At 38.5% G+C, this 25,118-nt stretch overlaps 1 protein-coding gene across 1 annotated transcript in view; it reads right to left on the bottom strand.

Moving 5' to 3' along the window:
• EFR3A (EFR3 homolog A (S. cerevisiae)) overlaps positions 1 to 17,971 on the bottom strand; it is a 105,260-nt gene extending 87,289 nt beyond the window's left edge. Inside the window, 1 exon segment of the mRNA XM_008589364.1 lies at positions 17,821 to 17,971. Coding sequence (XP_008587586.1) covers positions 17,821 to 17,830 — 10 coding nt within the window. The 5' untranslated portion in view covers positions 17,831 to 17,971.
• Between the last annotated feature and the right edge of the window lie 7,147 nt (positions 17,972 to 25,118).

The raw sequence follows: 25,118 nt of genomic DNA, 5'->3' as shown, positions 1-25,118 counted from the left end.
ACAAAAGTTGTGGGAGTTCACCACCACACAACCAGCCCTGCAAGAAATTCTCACAGGAGTCATTCATCTGGATTCTGAATAAGAGGGACCATCAACACGAATACACAAGAAAGAGAGAAACCCATAGTTAAAACAAAAATGATGGTAAGAAAGAGAAAGAAGCTAAACCATTCCACCTTAAGTCCCCAACTCACATTGAAGAAGAGAAATAAAAGGGGAAATAATGATCAAAAGATGTTTAAACCACCTAAATAGCAATTAAATGACAGGAATTAAACAACACTTCTCAATAACTCCTCTAAATGTGAATGGACTAAATTCCTCATTCAAAAGATGCAGACTAACTGACTGGACTAAAAAGATAGACCCAAGTATATGCTGTCTTCAAGAGACCCACCTCACCTGTAAAGACACTCATAGACTAAAAGTGAACGGATGGAAAAAGATATACCATGCAAATGGAAACCAAAAATGAGCAGGAGTAGCTATTCTTATATTGGACAAAATAGACTTTAAACCAAAAAAACATTAAAAAAAGACAAAGAAGGCCACTATATAATGATAAAGGGAACTATCCAGCTAGAGGACATAACAATCATAAACATGTATGCACCCAATACCAGAGCACCGAGATATATCAAGCAAACACTCTTAGACCTAAAGAAGGAGACAGGTCCAAATACATTAATAGTGGGTGATCTGAACACCCCTCTCTCTGTATGGGACAGGACTTCCAGGCAACAAGTCAACAGAAGAGATACAGGATTTAATCTACACTCTAGACCAACTGGATTTGGCAGATATATACAGAACATTTCACCCAACAGCTAAGGAATACACTTTCTTCTCATCAGCTCATGGTATATTCATCAGGATGGACCACATATTAAGTCACAAATCAAGTCACAGCAAATTTTAAAAAACTGAAATCATTCCAACAATCTTTTCAGACCACAATGGACTAAAACTGGAGATAAACAATAAGCAAATCACTGGAAGATATACAAATACATGGAAAATAAATAATAGCCTCCTGAATGACCTATGGGTCCAAGAAGAAATTAAATAGGAAATCAAAACATTTCTAGAAACTAATGAAAATAAAGATACATCATACCAAAACTTGTGGGATACTGCAAAAGCAGTACTAAGAGGGAAATTTATTGCAGTAAATGCTTATATCAAAAGAATGGAAAGCCTTCAAATAAATGACCTAACACTATGCCTAAAGGAACTTGAAAAACAACAACAATCCAAACCTAAAGGTAGTAGACAGAAAGAAATAATTAAGATCAGAGCAGAACTAAATGAAGAGACCCAAAAAACAATAGAAAAGATCAACATAACTAAAAGTTGTTTTTTTGAGAAGATAAATAAGTTATGCCATTAGCTAGGTTAACAAAAAAAAGAGAAAAGACCCAAATAACAAAAATCAGAAATGAAAAGGGAGACATTACAGCCGATACCACAGAAATATAAAGAATCATTAGAGGCTATTATAAACTGTATGACAACAAATATGAAAATCTGGAAGATATGGATAAGTTTCTAGACACACATAAACTACCAATTTGGACTTCTGGAATTCTCTGCTCTTATCGATCCCTCATCTGCCAGTCTGATTCTTTCAGAAAGCACTCAACAAATGTTTGAGTGTCCACTATATTCTACATTTTATCTTACTTAATCCTTAGAATGACCTTGTGAGGTAGGTATTGACATTTACATTTTATGAACAGGGAATCAGAAAGGTAAATGTAATTTGTCTAAAGTTACACAACTCGAAGTGCTGGATCCAGCTAAGAGCCTGTGCTCTTAAAACTTTATATACTACACTGCTTTCCTTGAGATCACTCTTTAAAAAAAATAATAATAATCTGTCTAATTTACAGACTAAAGCAACATAGTCGAAATATTTTGCAGCTGCCAAAGAATTATAAAATTATTACCATAGCTCCCAGGAGGTACAAGAATCAAGTCAGATGGTAGAAAATGGAGAAGTGACACCCAGCCTAAGAATCTGTCATATTACAAAACCTACCACTTCTAGAAATTATCTTCTTTTCCTATTATAGGTTACTCTGAACTCTAAAATGTCCCTAAAAATACAACATGTATGAAAAAAATAATGAGAAGCCTTTGTGATTCTGGCAGAATGCCTCCACAAGAAGTTACTGTAAGCTCTCAACATATCAGACAACAAGAGCTGCAGAGAGCACTCAACCATCCTTGCTACATTCCCCTCTTGGGAAAGGGAGAAAGAACTCCATTTCTTTACAAACTCACAGCCAAATAGCCACTGCTGTCTAGGATGTCACAAAGTTTTCCTACCCACAGAACACGAAGCACTGTGAGTTTCAGCTTACAACACTCTGGCACGAGTGTCCCAAAACTAACAAGGAAAAAAATGGAAGTATTTCTACATAATCTTTCACAAAATTCTAGCAGCAAATCCATCCTTAAGCAACCTCCAGTTCTGAATCTACAGCCCATTTTTACCTTGTAAAGATAAGGCGGGAATTCTTCGCTTTATTGTAACTTGAGCATGCAAAGGAAAAGTCCATTTAATTCTCCCCTCCACAAACTGAAACATTTATAATTAGAGGAATCTGATACTGGATGCTTTCAGATTTTTAAATTTAAAAATATATTATGTAAATTTTAAAATTCAGGGATAAAAAATATCTTCTTTACAATTAAGAGGTTAAAAAGAGGTTAAAAGAGGTTAAAACTGGGAATTCAGAATCTTTAATTTTAGCAAGTCTCCTGATATTTATTGAAGTGTGAGTACTAATGAACCAAAACTGGGGGGAAGGAAAAGTGGGGCATCCCAGAATTCACATTTGCAATAACTGCCAAGGTAATCCCTAGTATGTTTAACGTAAAACTCAAGTCTATTGATATACTCAAACAGGTAAATTTTATAGAATGAAAATTACGTCTCAATAAAGCTTTTTTTAAAAAACCAATTCTTTCTTCCTGTATATTTATCATGACCTTACTATTAATATGTACTTGTAATACTAACATCACAGTTTAAAACCCCACTGTGCTACCCTACTGTCCACAATGAACACCTGGACATGAAAAAAAAGATAGGGATAGGGTTTTTGGCAATTTTTTTTGCTAAGCTCTTTAAAAAAAAAAAAGCACTGAAAATACAATGTCTCCTTAAATAAACCAAGGCACTATAGTTTAGGAATATAAACCCTAAATCAAAAGATATTAATTTGTCACGATTATGAGCATAAAGAATCTCTCACAGGGAATGACTGAGGATCTTTCTCAACTATCAAGGCTGGTTTGGGTTATTTTTAATTAAAAGTCCTCTGAATATTTCACAGGTAGTAAATGAGTTATTTCAGGCAAAATTCAAAACAGTTTTAAAATTCCCCAACTACTTAAATTTTAACAAATTTTTATTTCCTATTAGTCACAGAGTAACAAAAGTGTTAAATCTGTGGGAGTGTTTGTAGCTTCCAAAATTATTTTTAAAAGAAATACATTTAATATACCAACAGCATTGATTCTTCTTATAGATTCCACAACACCCACAGCATCTATGCCATATGTTAGAGATTTTCAATTGCATTGAAATTTAAATTTTCTGATTAAACAGTAACTAAAAAAATAGGTAGCACTCTAATTATATATATCTAAGCAGAATATGTTTTAATAAATTTCTCTATCCAAAGTTTGAAGATAGCAAAATATAACACAGGATTTGCTGAGCAGACCTAGCTAAGTAAAAAGTTTAACTTAAAAATTAATTACTAATTTAAACCTTCAAGATTCAATGCTTGATATACTCTCTCCAAACTTCCAACTAAAACATAGAAACTCCCAACATTTTGTATTCACTACATACACGAGATTCTTAGCAACATGTCAAAGACCTAAGACTTCTTTAAATTTTCACATATTCTTTTAATTTATCACAAACACACTGTGGTCACAGTATACAAAAAGTATTGATTTTTTTAAATGAATCAAAAGCCAAAATCTGATGCTTTCATAAGATTTTAATGTATTACTAAATTACCTCAAATTCAAAGGTAAGAGTTATTTCTATTGATGCGTGAAAACGAACCAACCGATTTTCTGTGGCATACAAAGAAAGGACCTGGGAATATGTATACATTTGTAGTATTCACTTTAACACTGCCACTGTAAAAAGAAACTTAGTTTATGCTTGAAAATTAAAAGAATCAACAGAAAATAATCTCACCTCTATGCAAATACTCAGTATTTAACAAGGTTGAATTACACTGCAATTTTAGATAAAAAATATTAAGAATGGTTGAATCAACTGCCATTTTGGCAAAAGCACAGCAGCCAAACCACACTTAATTATATGCAATCCTCCCTAATGTTCTCTGAACCACTGTACAAAATTTTTCAGCCCTTAATCAGCACATTGCTGTACTCTATTGGGGCAGGTTCAACAAAAAGCAGGAATATTTCTGTGTTGCTGAAAAAAGAAGAGAGCCTGTTTACTGTGTTATGCCAAGTAAATGTGCAGAGATGAATGGACAGGCAAGGAAAAGAGAACAGTATTAGCTGTGTAAGGGAAGGAAATCTTACTGAAAACTCAAACAGCTAAACGATGCTCTCAGGTGACACCTCAAGTCTCTAAATGCCCCCCAGTTCTTTGAAATAAAAGAAGTTTCTCAGCAACTTTACATAGCACTGTATCTGCTGGCAGCAAATCATTCAGTTCTTTCACAAATACACATTACAATGAGATTCAAACAAGAGAGCAATGGGATGATAAACTATTAATAGTTTAGCTCTATATGATTTATTTTAGATTACATATGTGGAGCTGCCATAATTTCTACTTGCAAACTGCAAAATTAGCAGTTTACATCCTGTCGCCCAATTATAATTTGACAATCTCTTCCCCCTATTAGGAAGTAATGACAAGACAATTAAGGACATTAAGTATATGACAGTACACACCATTACTAAGACACAATGATTATCTTTAAGCCCTAAAGCTTTCCAACAATTCTTTAACTAAAACTTCATGAATTATCTTTATTGTTGTAACATCAGATCAAACTGTGAAACTGTCCAGTTATTTTTTTTCTTGCTGTATTGTTATATTCAAACACTACTATAAATAAGTGGACTGTCATTTGAGTCTTGCACAGTTCTTGTCATGCAAACATTTGCTGCAATGATATTTGTTTTAAAAATGTCCCACTTGCTCCCTCTTTGGTTCCTCTGCCTCATTCTATCCTTAAGTGAACATATTCCTCCAGGATCTGCCCTCAGCCTCTTTACTCTTTACAACCTATCCTTTGGCAATTTTATCCACTGTCATTCCTACAAATGTACCCTGAATGCCCCTAAGGCACCACGTACTCATCAAATCCTAAAATAGACTCATCTTCCATCTCAATTTCCCCAAACTGCTCCTCCTCCAAAAAGTCCCTGTATCAAACCAGAACAATTCTCCCAAATGATAAAGCCAGAAACCTGAGAGGGAATCCTGACTCCTCCTTCTCTGTCAACTCTTTCGTCCAATTAATCCTATCAATTATACTTCCTCAACAGTGTTCAGATCTTTCCACTGCAATCTATCCCCCTAACACCATCCAAGTCCACAGCCACCACTAAGACTACTGTAGTTTAATAACCTCGAATTGCTCTCCCTCCAACCTCATTTACATGTTTCCACAGCAACCTGTGTTTCTCTATTTATAACATCCACTATATTTTTTTTTAATTCACTCTGCAAATATACACTGAATGAGTACCATGGGCCAATCACTGTACCAAAAGCTATATATACAGCAGTAAAGGAAACAGCTATAGGCCCTCATTAAGTTCCCGGTCTGGTCAGTACCCTGTACCTTTCTTCTCCTTCAGACTAAGTTTTATGAGAGCAAAGACGATGTCCATGATATATATGTACAGCATGGGGATTCCGCTCTGTCCTCAGTGTCAAGTACAATAAATAACACAAAGTATTCAATAAATGTGTGCTGAATAAAAGACAAAATTACCAAATCTGTCTATATATACACACATATACACACACAGCCTTACAGTCTTCACCTTCCCCAGCATTAATGTCTCACTTCAACTGCCTGCTGGTTATTTCTACCTGCATGACTCACCTCAAACATTTTCCCCAAACAAGCACTTCTCCTATGATCACTATTTCAGTAATATCATTTAACACACTCGGGCTTATGAAGCTGTCTTCCACTCATCTTCCCCTTGCCCTCCTCTTCCAGTTACTGATACAGTCTTTCCCCTTGACCTCCCACAGCACCGTTCTCATGGGGCATGTGTTATAGCTGTCTACACATCCTTCTAAAAGGGATAAACTTTGTGAAGCTAGAAAGTTCTTATTCACCTCTGTATTCTCTCCCTAGCAGTGCCTTGCAGATATAAGCACTTAGTTAAATGAATGAATGCCTAAGAGAAATTCAACAGAAAAACAAGAAAAGTTTGAGAACATGTGTAATTCCAAGAGTACACTGAAAGTACCTATGACTGAAATGACTGCAAGTAGAGGTCATAAAATCTCCAATTCTGGAGATCATTGCAGCAAAACAGGTAAAACATCATCAGCTAAATGGCTTCAGTTTTCACCTCCAGGTTCCTGAGCTTTTGATTGTAAAACATCTTATGTTCTTGTCAGAGGGCATATTCTAATACTAAGACTATAAAATTCAAACTTTTTAAAAGTAGCCAACATTGTTTCCCTACTAAAATCAAATGCAAAATCCCACCAATATAAAAGCGATGAAAAGAAAGCTACTCGAGATGCAGCTGGGTGGGGTACAGAGGGACACCTGCTCAGTCTCATCCATACCCTTTCCACACAACAGTCCCTATTACACTTCTATGGAAGACATCTTGAAAATCTGCCTCCAAAGGCAGCTCAAGCTTCCCTTGTATCACCCTCCAAGGTAAAGAAATGAAATCTTGAGGAACCAACAATGCTGCTGGTGCCAGGGTAAGGAGCTTTTGTAATGGTACTATAAACAGAACAGACCTGGGGCATACACCCATTTTTCTCACATCACTCTCTTGGACCTAAACTGTTTCATTTCAGGAAGCAGGTTCGGTAAGACAAAGCTGGGACAGCTTCTCAAAGGTGCCCCATCCTTGGAAAATAAAGCAAAGAACCAGAATGAAACCAAGGGAAAAGATGGCATGGAGTAGACATGGCACTAAGTCTATTTCTAATCTGGGCTGTGAACTGAAGAAGAAAGTAGACTTCTGAAATTCATCATCCAGCACAGCTAAGAGAACAGGAGAAGCCGTAGAAACTTAGACCCGGAATCTTTCCTGGAGTGCCTTCCCTTCTGCAGATGCCCTTCTGGAACCAGCTGTAACAAATGCTGGGATGATAATACAAGAAGCAACTACCTTGTTCTGATAACAAGCTGATTCTATTAACATGTTCATAAAGCGTTTCTACCTACAAAGTACGATTACATAAATTCTATTGCATATAAATATCCCTCGGAGATACTATCTTTTTACATTTAGTGGGTGAAATAGCTAGTAAAAATACCTTTAACTGAGTTCATAAAATAAATCAATTTAAGTCAGACGTCATAAATAGGCCAATCCTTTCAACTTGCAGGCCATTCCTTTAGCCTGGGGTAACTTCTGCAAAGTTTATGAGGTCCCAGGAATTGACCATGGCAAACTTAGACACTTTACATTACATTTTTCCCTGCTCAGCAGGAGTGAGATCCTTTTAAAGTTAACTGCAACCACAGCACAGAGAACTTGGTAGAAAATCGCCAAGAGAGCTGTTCAAAAAAGCCAATTAAATAGCAGGGGTATGAAGAACACTTAGCAATATCCAGAAAACCACTGAAGAGGAAATACCCTGGAGTCCAGGTAATAAAAAGGTACAGTTGAATCACTCCGACTAAGGATAATAACAAAAATAATGGCATTTAGGAGGACAGAACTCCTCTTGAAGACTATACAGCAAAAGATTTAATGCCTAATTTTAGAATACAGCAAACTCTTGATTCAGAGATACAATGAAAAAAACCTGAGTAGTAATTCTTTCTTTAATAAAAGTTAGAATCATGCTATTTAATAAAACCAAAAGTTAGAGAGCAATAAATAAATATGCAGGAGGAGAATATGATATCCTACATGGAAAAAGAAAAAATAATATTAAATCTGTTTGTTTTAGAATGTACTTGAAAGCTTGCTCATTTAAAGAACTGAATGAACCCGCAAATATACATGAGAGAACACTGACAGGTTTTGATATATTAATCATAGGAGGAATTGCCCACATTCTTTTTGTGATCATACTTCCCTAGAATTGTATTCACTCTACAATGCATGATCATTCCCCAAAACAAAAGCCTACAAACTCCCAATAAATTGAAACCCCACATAATGATTCATCTCGACTGTTCAGGTTTTCATGATTGAAACCACAACTTAAAAAGGCAGATATTATTTCTTCCTCTCAAAAAAAAAAAAAAATTACAAGTGATAAGAAAAAAGCCCCATTATTTTACTTCCTATTCAGGAACAACATAATTGACCAATAAAAGTCATTCGCAGAATTTTACATTTCCTAGTATATGACAGGAAAACAGTGCATTTGCTGTCTGATTGTCTAAGTCAGTATAAACACTCAACACTATTTAATCAGCTACTTAAAGTTCTTTTCCACAGACTGAAGGAAGAACTAGTTCAGGTTACTGTTTTAATATTTCATTTCAGGTTTTTGAAAAAAACTGAAAATTTTGAAAACAATTAAAGTTGTAAAAACACCTCTTTTCTGATTGTAAAATGCTAATGATAAAATCTGGAGAACACAAAATATGAAGAAGATAAAAATAACCCTAATCCCAGCAACCTTCATAAATATCTTTTTTAATGGTTGCATGTTATTTTGCCTTAAGGATGTTCTGTAATCGATTTGTACCACTTCTCCATTACTGAATATTTACTTTTCTAGGTTTTCACTATTTTATAAACACTACTGTGACAGACATCTTGATGCAGAAATCACGGCACAGTCTGTTTTTAATCATTTCTTAAAAACACATTCCCAAAAGTGAACTTACACGTCAGGGGGAATAGGCATTATTTGAGCACTTGATAATATATTGTCAGGTTGCTTTCCAAAAAAGCTGTACCAATTTAAACTTTTGCCTTTTCCACTGTACCTCACTACCTTTGCAATGTTATTATTAAAAGTCTTTTGGTAATCCAAAAATGATTCTAGCTTTTAATTAGCATTCCTTTATTAATGAAATTGAATCATTCCCCCAAAATCTTTTATCAGTCATTGCACTCAGTCTTTTAAAGTAAGTGTAGTTGTGTACTCTAAGTAGTGTTTTGCTTTAAGATTTGTATAATTACTATAAACATTAATTTTTTTCTATTTGATATTAATTTTGAATCCTTCTTCAATTTTTATAATGCTTCTCTCCCATAGCCTTCTATCTCCCTTGAAGGCAGTATGAAATATACAGTTGTGAGCATACCCACCCAGTATTCAGATGACCTGGGTTCTCATATCATACCATTACCCAGCTGTACGCCACACACCACATATCTCGGTTTCACTTTCCCCTTACTAATCAAACTAAATGCCATTTTTAGCTCCAAAATCATACTCTACTTCAATTTTCCTTCTCTTGTCTGGTGATCCTGCAATTCCTAAATGAACTCTTCATAGTTACCTACTTTTGAAAAGCCTTAGTAAACATTCATCCACATAACTGAAAGATTTCAGTAGGCTAACAGAGAAAGTAAGAAAAACAAGAAAAAGCATGTAAAAAAAAATTCGGAGAAAAATAAGCAAAAAAGTAAAAAACAGAAGTACCAGAATGACATGATATACTCAGCAAATGATATTCTTCCACAACTTGAGTTGCAATGCTTTGGTCAGAGAACAACTGCCACTCTGGTGATCTACTCCATTTCTCTGTTTTTCCATCCCAGTATGCCTTTGAATCCCTTGAAATTATATGCAAAACTTTGTGAAAATCAGCATTTCTATGGGGGAGAACAATCATGGCTTTCATTAGATTCTCAACAGTGTTCATTTAGCAAAAATATTTAAGACCCCTTAACGTAGACGAACAGCTCATGTCCTGTCTTCTGGTTCACCCTGTCCTCCCTGAAGCAGTTGGGAGCCATAATTGGATTTTCTGCACCCCCCTCTCATTTCTAAGAATATCAGGAACTACTTTCCTTCAGTGATATCAATAAGAATCTTTCTTCTATACCACTATAGGATAAAAGGGTGCTCACTTCCTATACAGGGGCTCCTCCAGGATGGTTCCTGTTATATAAAAATGGAATATGCAATGGAACTAATGTTCATACAGAAACTATGATTCCGAAGTACAATGAAAATAACTGAGTAGTGATTCCTCTTTTAATAAAAATTGGAATCATGCTATCTATTATCTAAAGGTAGAGAGCAGTAAATAAATATGCAAAAGGAAGAATATAATAGCCTACACAGAATCAGATTTGTCTACTGCAATCCATCCCACTACTACAGAAACATGTAACATGAGCCAGGAACAAGTAAAATGTGGTTTTATCCTAAGAACTAGTATCTTCATTTGACCCATGAAAAAGGACCTCTACCTCCAAAACACAAAGGATTTTCTATTCTTTTATGGGGTCTGCAGGCAGGGGTCAGAGCTGTGAAACAAGAAAATTATGGTCCTAGAAAACCATAAAAATGGTTGCTGCTGTTTTTGTTTAAAGTTGTCTATTCCAAATCACCCAAAGTGGGAATCTAGGCAGACTGAGTTCCCTAGAAATCTAGGCTTCCTCCTCCCTTCTGCCCAACTACTCAGACGGTATAGTTTTGGGAGGTACTTAGAACTGCCTGGAAATCCTGAGATGGAAAGGTGAGGTATGGGGAAGGGGAACATGCCCACCCTGGCTGCCTGAAGGAATGTAACAGCATCAATCCCAGTCCAGGATCAGGAAAGACCCGGCTCTATCTAAATAGATGATAGTCTGCAGGCTGCTTGGGCCTCTGGGTTGAGAAGACAATCTGTGAGGAGCAGGCTAAGGAGCCTGGATGGAAAAGCAGGCCAGGCTGTGTGCATAGCTTGATCTATAACATTTACATATTTAGATCAGTGGTTCTCAACAAGGGACAATTTTGTCCCCCAGGGGACATTTGGCAACATCTGGAGATGCAACAGGCTTGGGGGGTGGGATTTACTACTAGCTTCTAGTGGGTAGTAGTCCTACGACGTACAGTACAACCCCTGCCACCACCAAACAAAAAATTATCCAGCCCAATATGTCAATAGTGGAAAGATTGAAAACCCCTGATTTAGACTATGATTTGCAGGCCTCCATCTGTATTCTTATCCCAGACCTTGAAAATGTTACAGGCAGGCCTGCTACAAACCTAATCACAAATTTTTGTGATTCTTTGTGAAGCATGCATAAAGCTAATGTACTTCACGGGGCCTGGTTTTCCAAAGATTTGCAGTTTCATATTGACCTTATAAAAAACAGGAAAATTTCCCCAGGCCATTGAGTCTCTGTTGTAAGATAAAGAGTTGTAACACAGCAAGGCTGCTGGTTCAAAGACAGACTAGTTATTGATTGATTTGTAAAGTTACTGGGAAGCTGCTGGAGGGAGAAGGAATGTTTGCTAGATCAAGGTTTTTTTGGTGGATCACTTAATTGCCTAATAGAATGTCATCTGACTTGTTTTTACTGAATGTTACCAGCTTCTACTGTTAAACTTGTTAAAAACTATGTCTCTTCCTGTAACTTGGAGGTCTGGAGAATAAATGCAGGAAGAGAACCGCAATTCATGGTTAATTTCCCAAATGGAAGGAATGCCTCATTCTTGAGGATTATGGGATATTAACCCCTTTTTGAGGCTTCTCACTGCTCAGAAGAGATGGGCTTTGAGTAATCTTTGGCGGCTCCATCACCCAGGGAAAAGGGGTGATAAAGCCATGAGAGGCAAAGCAAGAATTCTTTTTATAAAAAAATTATTTCAGGTTATAGTATCCAAAGAATAACTTCTCTGACTCCAGTTAAAATTCAATTGTTCATTTATTCAACATTTACCAAGCACCTATTATGTAACCAAGCACAGTGCTAAGCAAAAGTGACAGTGTTAAAAGAAACTGATAGGACCTGATTCAACTCCTGTCTGGCTCAGAGCAGAGTATTATGAAAAAAGAACTAGGACTCTGAAGTCAGACCAATCTAGTTCCCATCCCACCTCTACCATTTACTGTCATTAGGCATGTTACTTAACTTTCCTGAACCTCAACTTCTCCATATCTAAAACAGGTAAAAGGGAACCTCCCTCAAAGTGAGAGTGTTAAATAAGATAATTCACATAAAGTACAAAGTATTCTGCTGGGCACAAAGTATTCTGCCTGGAACACAATCAGTATTCAATAGTTAATTCCTATTACTACTAGCAAACTATAAGTCTTTATAAAGTAACCAATAAGTTGGAAATTGCTAGTATGCCTATAAAATAGACCAGCCAGTGTAACTGTGATTGCCACAGCTTGAACACACTTTCAATAAAGTTAACTGCTTTTTTGCATGGCATATAAAACCATTCAAGCTTCTGCACAGCAAAGGAAACAATCAACAGAACAAAAAGAATGGGGGAAAATATTTGCAAACTATGCATCCAACAAGGGATTAATATCCAGAATATACAAGGAACTCACAACTCAATATTAAAAAAAATAATCCAATTAAAAAATGGGCAAAGGAACTGAATAGACATTTTCAAAAGGAGACATACAAATGGCCAACAGGCATATGAAAAAATGCTCAACATTGCTAATTACCAGAGAAATGTAAATCAAAACCACAATGAGATATCATCTCACCCCAGTTAGAATGGCTATTATCAAAAAGAAAATGACAAATGGTTGCAAGGATGCAGAGAAAAAGGAACTCTTATACATTGTTGGTGGGAACGTGAATTAGTACAGCCACTATGGAAAATGGTACAGATATTTCTCAAACAACTACAGATAGAACTGCCATATGATCCAGCAATCCCACTACTGGGTATATATCCAAAGGAATGGAAATCAACAAGTTGAAGGGACACCTGCAGTCTAATGTTTATCACAGCTCTATTCACAATAGCCAAGAGTTGGGACCAACCTAAATGTCCTTCCATGGATAACTGGATAAAGAAAATGTGGTATGTATACAGAACAGAATACTACTCAGCCATAAAAATGAATGAAATTCTGCCATTTGTAGTAACATGAATGAGCCTGAAGAAAATTATGTTAAGTGAAATAAGCCAGGCACAGAGAAAGAAATACTACAAGCTCTCACTTATCTGTGGAAACAAAAAAAGTTGATCTCATAGGAGTAGAGAGTAGAATAGTGGTTACCAGAAACTGGTGGGGATGAGGAAAAAGGCAGATGGGGAGAGGGTGGTCAGTGAATACAAAGTATTAGAGAGACAGAAAGGATAAAATCTAGGGTTCTATGGTAATACAGGAGACTACGGTTAACAACAAAGTACGGTGTATCTCTGAATAGCTAGTCAAGATGATGTTGAATGTAACACAAAGAAGTGAAAGAAGTGACAAATGTTTGAGGTGATCTATATACTAAACACCCTGATATGATCATTGCACGCAATATCAATGTACCCAAATATATTGTACTCCATAAATATATATGATTATCTGGGTCAATGAAGAAAAATCAATTAAAAAGAAAGAAAAAAAGAGAGAAACAGAACAGTGGTTACCAGAGGAAGGGAAAAGGAGGGGGTGGGGGGGCCTGGGAAAGGTTGGTAGACTGGTACAAAATTACAGTTAGACAGGAAGAATAAGTTCAGGTGCCATAGGATGACAATAGTTAATACTGTACTGTATATTTCGAGATGACCAGAAAAGAGGATCTTGAATGTTATAACCACAAAGAAATAATAAATGTTTAGGTAATAGATATGCTAACTATTCTGATTAGATCACTGTACAATGTATGCATGTATTGAAACAACAAACTGTACCTCATAAACATGTACAATGAAAAAACAAATTAATTAAAATTTAAAAAACAAATCTTCAAATTCTGGCTCCCTTCCCCTTCTCCAGCCTTATCTCCCACCATCTACATAATCTTTAATGCAGCCCCATGAGTGGGACAGACTGAAAGATGAGATCTGGGCAGCAACCAAAGCAGTATCAAGCCAAAGGTCACTGTGAGAATGAAAATTCTTCAGCTACAACTCTGGCAAGATACACAGGGAGGCGGGAAGAAAGGGGTGCAGGGGAGGAAAGGAGACAGAGAGAAGAGGGAGCAGGGGGAGGGGGGAGAAAGAAAAAGAAATGAATGAATGAATATGAAGGACACAAAAGGCTCACAAGCCAGTGACATTAATGTGCAGATCAAGTTTGCATGCCATGTTTCTAAAAGGAAAACACTTCAACGAGCACCCATCCTTTATTTCACAATTCATTCTGCACTTGTTTCATAAGAATGGATTGAAAAATAAGTTAAATATAATTAGCCTCATCAAAGGAAAAAAGTAAAAACAAATGGAGTGACCACATTACCACAGCCTAACAAATTTGCCCAGATATCAATACCATCATCTAAATGAGAAAAGAAAGCATTAACCACACATAATTTCTGAAAGCAAAGTTTAATAGTAAACAATGGTTGAGTTTTGGTTTCCCCTAGCCAATATATAACTTTTCATACACATCAAAACAGCACAGTTTATTGGACCTGTTTTGAGGCAAGTTATCTGTGAACTAAGGAATATCTTTCATACAAGTAGTTTGTTATAAAGTTTAAGTCTACGCCTACATAAGCAAGCATCTACTTAGAACACCAATGGAATTCACAGCCTTGTTCTCACAGATTCCTGTGATAAGATGGAAGAAAGTTAAACTTTCTCCTAAGCTCACAAAATGATTTAAATTTTGACCAACCTTACACTTGTCTTAATGTAACGCAAGACAGAAGGAAAAAAAAAAAAGCTAAACTATTTTCAAGTTAGCACTAGAGAAAATAAACTGCATCTATGTTCATTGTCGTTACTGATTATAGGGACCAGATCTGTGTTCAAGTTCTGGTTCTACTCTATGTGTGACCTTAGCAAACCACCGAAACTAGCCGAGTTTCAGTCTCCTGATACACAAAATAAAATGATTGAATTAAGTAGCGTTAATATTGCTTCCAACTCAAATTCTTATTCAGAGTTTGAAAATCTTTAAAATCAAAAATGCTTCTTAATGATCCTTTGAATGGAGAATGAAATAAAGGCCTTTAGAAAAACGATGTGTCAAATTACAGGTTGGCAGATTTGAAAAGATCATTCAGTGACACAGTCTTGAAATCTGTGCCTAGTGACTGTTTCAAACTACAAGCTGAATAGAGAGTGACAGGACCACAGAATTGTTCCTGTGTCCCAGCAGCTAGCTTCCTGTCAGGTATCCTTCCAGATAGTTGCTTTCTCAAAAAGAGTCTATAGATCTCTGAAAAAACTCCAATGAAGGAGTTACTAACATTCACGGATACACAATTGTTTAGCCAGTAGGAGAATGCCATGCTCGAAGGATTCTACTAAACACCAGTTTCAATGACTGAGTAACAATATTCCAAATAAGCAACGAAACAGCAACAGTAGAATAATTCTATGACTTAGCAAGGGTTGCTTTTGGAATTTTAGAGTCTGAGAGACCATAGTCATCAGCTCCAACACTCTGATTTTACAGAAAAGCATTACATTTGTTTAACTAAAACCCTTAAAGTTTAACTGGCTAACCTTGTAAATGAGCCCCTCAACCATTTAAAAAAACAAAAACAAAAAACACGTAGCTTATTTGAACAGGATTTTCTTCCTAAAAATCATAGCTGAAGAAAGTGACAATTTGCTGTCTCTGCTTAAAACGTCAGAAATGTATTCTACAAACAGAATTTCTAATAAGTACTACTGTCCACCACACTATCCCAGCAATTTTGACGGCTCGGACCACAAAGGAAGAGAAAAGGCAAATATGTACACTACTCATTTCACACTGGTATCCCCAATCGGTAGCACACTTGTATCTAGTCTCAGAAAATGTACCATGACAAATATTAACAATTACAGATAAAACAAATATTTCTTTTGTTTTCAGTCAGGGAGTGAAATCTGCATTCATAACTATGCAAACTACTCCACTGCTCGTCATTTTGCAGACTAAATCAAACATTTTAAAAGAAACAAGTTTTTTTTATATCCACTCTAGGAAGCTATATAACCCTAGAACATTACTAAACATTGTTTAATTTCACAGGGTGCTTACATTGGCATTTTACCAATAAATTCTATTTGAAGCTTTAACTTTCAAGAATATGTACGTTTCTATTTCCTCATCTTTGCTTTCTCAGACAGTAAAAAATTCGCACAGTGCTAATCTCAAATATTCACTGAATAACGTGAACATGAATTTAGAAACAATAAACTGACAACAATGATATTGAAGATGATGGTAAATGATATTCATCCAGCCTGGAGAAATAAAACAGAAATACAAACTGCTGACATATTTACTAGATGCAAAGTCGGAAAACTTGAGTTAAGGACACACAGTATTGTGTAAGGAAAAAATCCACACTACCCCCACGTGGTATGGGTTAAAAGTATGAAGAGTTAAAAGTTTATTTGATCATTTGCCACAGCATTACATAATCCTTTCTAGTATCAGGAAATAATTCCTCTTTTCCCACCACTAGACAGAACATGAATTTGAGGCTGACCAGGAAATTCAGTGTCCCATGTCTACAAAAGTAAGGACAATTAAAAGGAGTTAGTTATAAATTCTATGAAATAGCATATTCACAAGTGTTTAATGATTCTGTAGTATGCAACATTTACTCGAAAGAGCCCTATCTGAAAAGAATTTCAAATCAACCACCATCATGCTTCCTCTCAACCCAAGATCAAGAGCTTCCTTTGTTTGCAAATATCCATATGAACCACTTGGTTTAAAATCACAAAGTATTTTCTGGGTCACTTTTAAATGGGTCATTAGGAGTACCGTAGTACCGTGTATGTCCCAAAAGCCTCCAAAACCCAATGATTTTCAAACTTTAAGGTCCCTTGATAACACCTGGAGCGCTTATTTAAGGTCCCTTGGCAACACCTGGAGCGCTTATTAGACAAGCAGATTCCAAGGCCCAAGTTCCAGAATCATATTTAACGTGGCTAGAAAGGAGCCCCAAACCGGCACTTTAAATCAGCTGCCCAGGTGAATCTGAAGCAGGTGGTCTCACAGGCACACTTAGGCATCTATGCCTAAAACGTTCCCAAGAGAGCTCCTGCATCATCCACCCCGGACGTATCACAGAGAGTCAAGGTTGCTGGGGACTTTCGGGACCGCAGTAAGGGATCTGAGCCGGTGCGTCCCAAGAGGAGATGCCTGGTCCCTGAAGTGGAAAAAGAAGGACAATGGGACAGCAGTTACTTCCAGCACTTACATAAAATCCCACTAAGCTGTGGGGCGGGCTGGGAAAAGAGCTTGAACTTCCAAGTTCCCCAGGTCTAGGTCACCACCAGCTCTGCCACCTACCAGCCGGGAATCCTAGCAGTTCCCTGAACGCTCCGGCCTCAGTTTCCCCATCTGTGCAACGGGCTCACGCCACCCCCGGATAAGGCTAAGCAGAAACGAAACCAAGTCTGCCGCTCGCGGGCACTTCCTGGCTCCGCTCCGCCTGTCCCGGCTTCCCCAGCCGCCGCGGACGAACGACCCGGCGAGTGCGCGCCGAGCGGGCCCCCGCTTCCCAACGCCCCCCGCCCGGCCCGGCCCTTGGCCGGCCACTCACGGGTAGGCATGGTGACCCCGAGCCGCGCTCGCCGCCGCTCCGAGGCTCAGCGAGGTCGCGCAGGGCGCGCCGACGGCACCATGACGGTCGGCTCCGGGACCGCCAAGGCCCAAACGAGGCGAAGAAGGGCGAAGGGCGGAGGGACGGAAGCGGCCCCGCTGCTCACGCAACGAGGCCAGAGAAAGCTGCCGCCCCCAGCCTGGCTCTGGCCCCGCATCGGGCGTCCCCACGCCCGTGACGTCAGCACGTCACCGACGTCTCGGCCCCGCCCCCTCCAGGGAGCCAAGCTCTGCGCAGGAGCCCGCTCTGCGGGGCGGGGGTGGCCAGGGCATAGCCGCAGACAAGGAGTTCTGGCTGCATTCTGTTTGCAAACCCTGGGGATTTGCGTGGCATTTGTTTTCATTCATCCCTGTTTGGGCTGCCCCACTTTATGAGCGTGAGCGTTAAGGATGATGGCTTTGAGTGCACTGAGTACCTGTAGACTTTTTCTTGTATAAGCTATTTAACTTGCAGTGCATTCTACATTTGCTGAGAACATGATTTATTTAACATGCACTGAGGTCATTTTGGGGAATGGCTGCGCATTTTTTGAGAGGACAGAAAATGTAATTTCTTGCTCTTCTAGTGGCTGTCAGAGTGATCTTAGGCCTCAGGACTTAGCATGCTCTGGAGAGGGCGGTTCGGTTCACTTGGCCTAGACACTCTTCTTGACTCTCAGGATATCATGAATAATTGATGTAGCTAAGAGTCATCCGCCGAGCAGTCTCTTGGAGCCAGAGCATTCAGCAACGCACATGCACTTTGCTAGGCACCGCGGGCTGTGGACAGGCCCTATAGAGAAATAGAAGCAAGCCGCAGAGATCGAACACAGTTTTCTCAAAGTGATCCAGGATCCTTTTGTGCCTGAATCACCTGGGGACCTGTTAAAAAGCAGATTCCTAGGCCCTGAGCTCAATCTACTGAATCACATGTGCGGATGACTTAAATACACATTTAAATTTGAGAGTCTTTGTCCTAGAGAGGGTGCTAACCTTCTGGTTAAAAGTGATACTGTGCAGTACTGAAAGGAGAAAAAGATGAAGATGATAGTCAGGAAGAGCTTTGGGGAAAATTGGTCGTGAGGTGGACTTGAAAGAAAGCAGAATCTAAATTAGCAAAGTCGTGGGGAGCCCTTAAAGAGGCTGGTGAGAGGAGTAAGGCAATTTTGACTGAGTCATAGAAGCTGGTGAGAGAAGAGTGTGTACAGGAGTTATAAGAGACTGTTCCTTGCTAACAGTAAAGGCCAAAGTACCAAGTACTTGGCCAACTTATTTTTCAATGCACTCTTACATTTTTTATCATCTATAAAATCTTTCCTGCTCCCAGTTTTCTCCCCAAGACTTTCGGGGTATCTTGATTTGCCTCTACTGTAGCACTTTTCTCCTCGAATCCTAATTAAACTGTGATAAGTGCTTGTATTCTACAATTGGACTATATGCTTTTCAGAAAAATGGCAAAAAACATATTCTGTTCATATTTATGTATCCTTACCTGGCACACAGTAGAGGGCTAGAGCATATTAATTGAATAACTATAAAGTGTGTATTTATTCAAGAGTATGAAAACAAAACAGATAAAATAGAACTAGTTAATAAGCAACTTTATACAGGAGCTTCAAGTGAATTCGTTCTTTAAGAAAACATTCTATACATGTGTGTATATATATATATATATATATATATACACTTTTTTTTTGGCAGTTGACCTGCACAGGGGTTTGAACCTTTGACGTAGGTGTCCTAATACCGTGCTCTAACCAGCTGAGCTAACCAACCAGCCCATTCTATGTTCTTTATCAGGACAGTAGCATTAAATTATCAGAACCAGGGCTGTGCAGGGTGGATGGCATGGTAAAGAAACCATGGAGGTAGGCAGCCAACTGGGAGGCCTCAATACCAATACAGAAGAGAGTATTAGGTGCTTAGTCTTGGTGGTGGCGGTGGAAAAGGAAAGAGCCAAATCTTACTGCAGAAAAAGAATCCCTGGGATTTGTTGGCTGCTGACTTGGGAGCAATAGAGAAGCATCTGTTAGTTATGTAACTCCAAGGTTGGAACAAGGAAAGCGGCAGTGCAGGAGAGCAGTAGACAAGTTGAGAAGGAATGTTGTTTTAGGGAGGGGGTGTGAAGAGAGGATGTGAGTTTCTCTTCGACATGTTTAGCTTGAGGTGACATCCAAGGGACACTATCCAGTGAGTAGATCTGAAAGCAGCTGTGCATGCCAGGCTGAAGGCAGGCTGAGGGATCTCAGGGTGGGAGATTTGGGAATCTTTGGTTCAAGGGCAGAAACTGAAACCAGGTGTCAGAGACAGCCCTGTGAGGGATGGTGAGGAGCCAGCAAAGGCACAGTAAGAGAGAGGAAATCTAGAGGACACAGTGCCCCAGAAGCCAGAGAAAGATACGATTCTAAAAGGCAGACATCTCTGCTTACGTTTGTCAAAATGAAGATCCTAAAGGCCCTGAGATAGACTGGTTCATAATGGTTTTTTTTTTTTTTTTTCTTGTCTTTTTAAATCTTCTTGTTCTTTAGGTTTTGTATTGTTGCCAGAAATAAAAACTGCAGCCAAAGTTTGTGAAGAAGGACAGCTGAAAGTCAGGAGTAGTAGTGTCATAATGCTTGGATTATACATATCTTACCTAAGTACTTTGTTTTCCTAGTTTGTACACATAGGATTTGGGTAGCACTATTACCATACAGACCCCCTTTCTCTATCAAACTTGGGATCAGAGTTCTGCCTTTATGTCCATCCATCCCCACTTCTGAGAACAATGATCCTGCCACCACCTTCTTTGGTAATTGATGTAGGAACACTAGCCTCTCCTGGACCACTTCCATCCTCTCTTGTATGCGCCCTGACCTGGCCAACCCCTCTGTGCTCCTCCTCTCTTAAAGCCCAATTTGGAGAAATAGGAACTGGGTTTTAGCCATCGTCGTCAGTCCCCACACTGCCCAGTCCTTGCCCTTGCACACCGTGTGTGGCAGACATGGAGATGAGCCTCTTGATCTCTCAAGATAGAATGCACTGCCTTGGCATTTGAGCCACTTCAGTGTTTGAGGTCATGCTTTTGTCAGGGTGCAGGGCAGGCAGAGTGCCCTTCCTAAAATGCAAATCTCATGATGCCTCTCACCTGCTTTACACTTGTCAAGGGCTCAGAGAAGTGGCCAGTCTCCAATTCTAACCCCTTATCTTAGCATAGGAGGCCTTTCAAAACCTAGTCTTGAGATCTCTCCAGTTTCCTTACACCACACCCCACGCTCAGCTTTCCCTTGGCCCCAATGAACTCCCAGTTCCCAGAACCCACCGTGCTGTGGCACTCTTCCATTCCTTTATCCATGCTGTTTTCCCTGCTATGGTGGACTTTCCTCTACACCTTATTCTAGCTAACTTCTGTTCATCCTTCCAAACTCCTTGGGAGTGTTTAATGTAATTGAGTATGCCCTATGACCCAGTGAGCATCCTCCTGGGTATATAACTTGGAGAATTTCTCACAAGGGTGAGAAAAATTAACAAAAGGGCCTTGCACAGATGGGTGATAACACACAATGAATTAGTGTGACTGCCACTCTTTGTACCTGATTTCAGACAAAAAAANTAAATCAGACAAAACAACTGGAAACCATTCTTTGGGAACACTATCATTTTAAACAATTAGCAGAAAACATTATCTCATTATTATGTACTAAAATGCTACCTAGCTTTAGCATTTAACACAGGGTATAGTGGAGCTGCTAAAAGGGGGAGATAAAAGCTTTTTTAAATATAGTAGCATTCTAGGCAGTGTTCTTTCTGTAAATGCTTCCAACTGATTTTGAGAGAAACAATTTTACTTTCAATGATAGGGAATTAAATTAAGAAAAAAACAAGACAAAATAAAAAACCCATAATATTATGAACTTAATCAAATAGAAAATGTAGTTAAAACCTTGGTATAGTTTGATAAGCCTCAAAATTCTACCATCAGATCAAAAGTTGCAATAGAGTCCCAGTTCAAATTCATGAAAAACAGTATATCACCATGATTATATACATAGCCCTTAAGAGACAAATGTGATTCAGAAGAATCTTTGGGTACTGAAGGTGGAGAAAGCCTAAATTTAAACTTTGATAGTATTATTAATGAGAAAGTGTGTCAAGATAAGTCTAGGGCTTACAGATCACTCAAGCCCGTTGTACAGACTGGGTCACAAACCCTTCACACGCAGGTCCATGAGCTAGGTAATAGGAAAAGATCCTGGGAGCTATGGGTAAAAAATTAATAGGCCTTATTCAGAGCTAGGAGCAGCCACCCTAGTGACCTCCCAGAGTGTCCAAGCACACAATGAATTAGTGTGACTGCCACTCTTTGTACCTGATTTCAGACAAAAAAAGACAAACTATTTCCAAGTATCACTAACTCTAAAAAGACCTTCCTAGACCCCTAAGCTAGCTTTAAGATACTTCTTTCAAGATGCCAGGGCTAATTTCCATACTTCCATCATATCTCTGAAAAGCTGCAGTGCCTCTCATGGTGAATGGCAGGTAGCAGGGACTCCCAGAAATGACGGAGGCAGATTTCTAAGGAGTGCTGCTGAGGCCCTGCACATGTAGGTGGGGTGAATAACCAACGTAATTTGGGTATTAACATGTCCTCATGTTAATGAGGCTGATCAGTCCTAGAACATTTGTTACCTAATGACCTATATGTTAATTATTAATAATAGTACCTGTTTATTGTGTTTAAACTCCCCAAAAAACAATTTCAAGTTCAAATTAAGAACACATTCAATAGCACTTAAGAATACTTTTTTTAATGCTTACTCATACATTTTCAGAATATATGCTATTAAAAATGGAAGTTTTTTTTCCACCTTGGTGTTTTATTCCTTCTTGGAAAATAATTAAAAGATCAAAATAGTATTAGAAAGGTCATTGTTGACATTCTATTAGAGCATTATCTTATTGCCCCAAATAGCTCTGATTCCAGTTTAGTCCAGTATTTGTTCCAGTTTCTATATACTGTGTGCAGATGATTCACTGTCATTTAGCATATACTTTAGTGCTTCAAGGGTAATTGCCAGAAATTTTACAGTTTATAGGAAGTAACTACAGGCTATTTACTTCTAAAAGCCTGTTCCCAAAAAAGTCAGAATGATGCAACTTGATGCTCTTGTTGCTTAGTTTTTTTTCTCACTAAATATTTATATCAGTAATATGCTCTTTTTGTTTTGTTTCATTCCATTTTATTTCTGTCATTGCTTAACTGTGGCTCAGGCTTCCCAGTTCTTATGAGGCATAAAAGGCACAGACTTTGGAATTAGAAAACCTGGGTGTGAATCCTGCCTTTCCCTTACCTGGTCTTTTGGCAATCTTTAACCTGTCTAGATTTTATTCTCCTCAATTTCAAAATGAAGAAACACTCCCTTGTGTTTTGATGTTCTGTAAATCTCCTCAAGGCAGTGGTTCTCAACCTTGACTGAACTTTGGAATCACCAGGGAAACTTTAAAAATCCCAATGCCTGGTTCCCACTCCCAAGATTCCGATGTAGTTGGTCTGCAGCATGGCCTGGGCATTGGCCTAGTTTAAGAGCTCCCCAGGTATTTCTAAGGGGCAGACAAGATTGTGCTCCATTGCATTCAGAAGAGTTGAAGCGGGATGAGGCTCTAATTCAGAGCACTTTATATATCATTAGGCCATTTCTGTGGCTGGTTAAGCTCCTACATTTTGAGACGACTGCACTCTGAATTCAAGAGTAATTTTCTCACTCACGTACCCAGCAAGGTAGTTCGATACACTCATGGGAACAAATTTAAAAAATAATCCTCTAATCCAGAAGGTCATTACCCATGCCTTTCTGTGCCAACTAGGACATGGTGAAAGGATCACATTCCTGATTATCCCATGAGCCAAATGTCTCCGTCATCTGTGCTTTATAAAGAGAACTGTAAATGGATAGGGAATAAAATCCTCAGATAATGAGGTTGAGTTCTTGATTAAATCAGACAAAACAACTGGAAACCATTCTTTGGGAACACTATCATTTTAAACAATTAGCAGAAAACATTATCTCATTATTATGTACTAAAATGCTACCTAGCTTTAGCATTTAACACAGGGTATAGTGGAGCTGCTAAAAGGGGGAGATAAAAGCTTTTTTAAATATAGTAGCATTCTAGGCAGTGTTCTTTCTGTAAATGCTTCCAACTGATTTTGAGAGAAACAATTTTACTTTCAATGATAGGGAATTAAATTAAGAAAAAAACAAGACAAAATAAAAAACCCATAATATTATGAACTTAATCAAATAGAAAATGTAGTTAAAACCTTGGTATAGTTTGATAAGCCTCAAAATTCTACCATCAGATCAAAAGTTGCAATAGAGTCCCAGTTCAAATTCATGAAAAACAGTATATCACCATGATTATATACATAGCCCTTAAGAGACAAATGTGATTCAGAAGAATCTTTGGGTACTGAAGGTGGAGAAAGCCTAAATTTAAACTTTGATAGTATTATTAATGAGAAAGTGTGTCAAGATAAGTCTAGGGCTTACAGATCACTCAAGCCCGTTGTACAGACTGGGTCACAAACCCTTCACACGCAGGTCCATGAGCTAGGTAATAGGAAAAGATCCTGGGAGCTATGGGTAAAAAATTAATAGGCCTTATTCAGAGCTAGGAGCAGCCACCCTAGTGACCTCCCAGAGTGTCCAAGAGACATTAGTCCTTTATACTTAGGTCCATAACCCAGGACGACTGGGTGCCCATATGCAATTACATTAGATAGTAACCAAGGAACACCTGGGCACACATAGATATTTACAGCAAATGCTTGGCAAGATTCTGAACATCTGAGGGGCCCTGACCATTTTCCTATATTTTCCCTACAATCCAAAAGCTTATCTTTAGTAGTGACTTGCAGTTGTATAGGTACTGCAGCCCTATGCAGCACAGCTTCCACTGGAGAGGGCCGCCCTTGTGGGGGTCTCTCATTTAGAATCCTGACTGTTGGCCATAACTGTTGTATCCACCCCTTCAGGGTTAGGGGTTGGGCAGATAGCCTTAGCCCCTTTTTAAAAAGACCATTGTATTATTCAATCATTCCTGCTGCCTGGGGATGATATGGCATATGGAACTTCTACTGAATAGACAACTGGGAGGCCCACCTCTGAACCTCATGTCCAGTAAAGTGGGTTCCATTATCACTCTCTATGACTACAGGTCAGCCATACATGGCTCTAAGGCTATTCACTGCCTTCACAGTGCTTACCTGGTCTGGGGCCT

Source organism: Galeopterus variegatus, unplaced genomic scaffold (genome assembly GCF_000696425.1).
Source record: "Galeopterus variegatus unplaced genomic scaffold, G_variegatus-3.0.2 Scaffold5400, whole genome shotgun sequence".
In the NCBI taxonomy this organism is placed as follows: Eukaryota; Metazoa; Chordata; class Mammalia; order Dermoptera; family Cynocephalidae; genus Galeopterus; species Galeopterus variegatus.
The sequence above is the reverse complement of the archived record's forward strand: the minus strand, read 5'-3'. Positions and strand labels throughout refer to the sequence as shown.